This window comes from Numida meleagris, chromosome 21 (assembly GCF_002078875.1).
Source record: "Numida meleagris isolate 19003 breed g44 Domestic line chromosome 21, NumMel1.0, whole genome shotgun sequence".
Taxonomy (NCBI): Eukaryota; Metazoa; Chordata; class Aves; order Galliformes; family Numididae; genus Numida; species Numida meleagris.
Window position 1 is genome coordinate 3,363,884 of NC_034429.1, and position 2,586 is coordinate 3,366,469.

At 64.2% G+C, this 2,586-nt stretch overlaps 1 protein-coding gene across 1 annotated transcript in view; it reads left to right on the forward strand.

The window, feature by feature from the left end:
* The window catches only part of GGCX (gamma-glutamyl carboxylase), a gene marked incomplete at both ends in the record, with an annotated part of 4,277 nt that continues 2,168 nt past the window's right edge, over positions 478 to 2,586 (forward strand). Inside the window, 5 exon segments of the mRNA XM_021375036.1 lie at positions 478 to 643; positions 1,180 to 1,258; positions 1,327 to 1,433; positions 1,947 to 2,110; positions 2,311 to 2,570. Of these exon segments, the coding sequence (XP_021230711.1) occupies positions 478 to 643; positions 1,180 to 1,258; positions 1,327 to 1,433; positions 1,947 to 2,110; positions 2,311 to 2,570 (776 nt within the window).

Genomic DNA, 2,586 nt, shown 5'->3' on the forward strand with positions numbered 1-2,586 from the left:
ATGGGGTCATTGGGGTTGGGATGGGGTCATGGGGATGGATATGGGGTCATGGGGGTGGGTACGGGGTCACTGGAATGAGTATGGGTTCATGGAGGTAGCTGTGGAGTCATAGCAGTAGGTAGGGGGTGATCAAAATGGGCATGGAGTTTTTGGGGTGGGGATGGGTCATGGGGCTGGGTAACGGCACTGGGATGAGGATGGGATCACGGAGGTGGGTGTGGGGTCATTGGGATGGGTGCAGGGTCTTTGGGATGGGTCATGGGGGTGGGTATGGGGTCATGGGGGTGGTGGTGGGGTAGATATGGGTCATGGGAGTGGGTATGGGTCATGTTGGGGTACGGGGTCATGGGGGTGGGTACGGGGTGATGATGGGGATGGGGGTGGGGTTGTGGGGGTGGGGATGGGGTCAGGGGTGCAGCGGTGCACGGGGTCGCGGTGCCGGGTACGGGGCCGTGGGGTGACGCGGCGGTGACGCAGGCGCGCTGGGCGTGATGTGCGGCTGCTGCTACCGGCTGAGCGCGCTGAGCTTCCTGGTGCCCTACTGGTACGTGCTGCTGCTGGACAAGGCCAGCTGGAACAACCACTCCTACCTGTACGGGCTGCTGGCCTTCCAGCTCGCCCTGCTCGGCGCCGACCGATACGGGTACCGGCACCGCACCGCGGGCACGGGGGGTATGGGGACATGGGGATGTGGGGGCATGGGGGGACGGGGACGTCATGGGGACACGTGGATATGGGGATACAGGTACATGGGGACACCAGGACATGGGGATATGGGGTTATGGAGCTATGGGGCTGTGGGGACATGGGAACATAAGCATATGGGGACATGGGGATACGGAGAGCCAGGGATATGGGACATGGGGACAGCGGGACATGGAGATGTGGGGACATGTGGATATGGAGACATCATGGGGACATGGGGATACGAGGACACAGGGATACTGGGACACGGGGACGTGGGGGGACATGGGGTGAGGGCAATGGGAAGAGGGAGAAGAGATGGGGAGGTGCAGGTGGTGTATGGGGCAATGGGGTGGGTGGGTGTGGGGTGTCCCACGGGATCGGGCTCCCCACGCTTCCCAATGGTTCCCCGTGTCCTGCTGTCCCCAAGGGGCGGCTGTGCCACCACCCCACGGCGCTCACATCCCCTCGGTGCCGCCACCCGTGTCCCTGCAGCTCCATCGATGGCCTCTTCCGCCCGCAGAAGCGCAACGCCCACGTTCCCCTCTGGAACTACACCCTGCTACGCGCCCAGGTGGGTGCCACCCCGCTGCGCCCCCTCCCGCCGTCCCCACCGGGGGACGTCACCGTGTGTCCCTGCAGATCTTCATCGTCTACTTCATCGCGGGGCTGAAGAAGCTGGATGCCGACTGGGTGGGCGGGTACTCCATGGGGTCACTGGCGCGGCACTGGCTCTTCTCCCCGTTTCGGTGAGCGGGGTGGGGTGGTTGGGTTGGATTGGGTTGAGTTGGGTTTGAGTCGGGTTGGGTTGAGCTGGGTTGGGTTGAGTTGGGTTTGAATTGAATTGGGATTGAGTTGGGTTGGGTTGGATTGGGTTGAGCTGGGTTTGAGTTGAGCTGGGTTTGAGTCGGGTTGGGTTGAGTCGGATTGGGTTGAGTCGGGTTGAGTTGAGTTGGGTTTGAGTTGGATTGGGTTTGAGTTGGGTTGGTTTGGATTGGATTGAGCTGGGTTTGAGTCAGGTTGAGTTGGATTGGAGTGGGTTGGGGTTGAGTCGGGTTGGGTTGAGTCAGGTTGGGTTGAGTTGGGTTGAGCTGGGTTTGAGTTGGGTTGAGTTGGGTTGGGTTGGGCTGAGTTGGGTTGGGCTGAGTTGGGTTGGGTTTGAGTTGGGTTGGGTTTGAGTTGGGTTGAGTTGAGTTGGGTTGGATTGGGTTGGGTTGAGTTGGGTTGGGGACACCCCCGGTGACGCGGCGGCAGTGCCGCAGGCTGGTGCTGTCGGAGGAGATGACGAGCCGGCTGGTGGTGCACGGCGGGGGGCTGGCGCTCGACCTCTCCGCCGGGTTCCTGCTCTTCTTCGACGCCACGCGGCCGCTCGGCCTCGTCCTCGTCACCTACTTCCACGCCATGAACTCCCAGCTCTTCAGCATCGGTGACGCAGCGCTGGGACGGGGACGCTGGGGGGGGTCCCCAGGGGTGTTCGCCTGCACCGTGCTGGGGACGCAGGCTGGGGGGGTCCCTGGGTCCCCACGTCCCCAGGGATGTTCTCCTTCATCGTATGGGGGACGCCGGGGGGGTCCCTAATGGCTCTGCCTGTGTCCCTGACGCTGTCCCCGTGTCCCCCCGCCGCAGGGATGTTCTCCTACACCATGCTGGCCAGCAGCGGGCTGTTCTGTGACCCGTCGTGGCCGCGCCGGCTCTGCGCCCGCTGCCCGCGCTGGGTGCGGGGGGTGCTGCCCAGCACCGAGCCCCCCCGCCACAGCCCTGACTGTCACTATGGGGGCCGGGGGGACGCGCGGCGCCCCACGCTCCAGCAGCAGCTGGCGGCCGCCTTCACGCTGCTCTACGTGCTGGAACAGCTCTTCCTGCCCTACTCCCACTTCATCACCCAGGTGGGGGAGGGGGGGG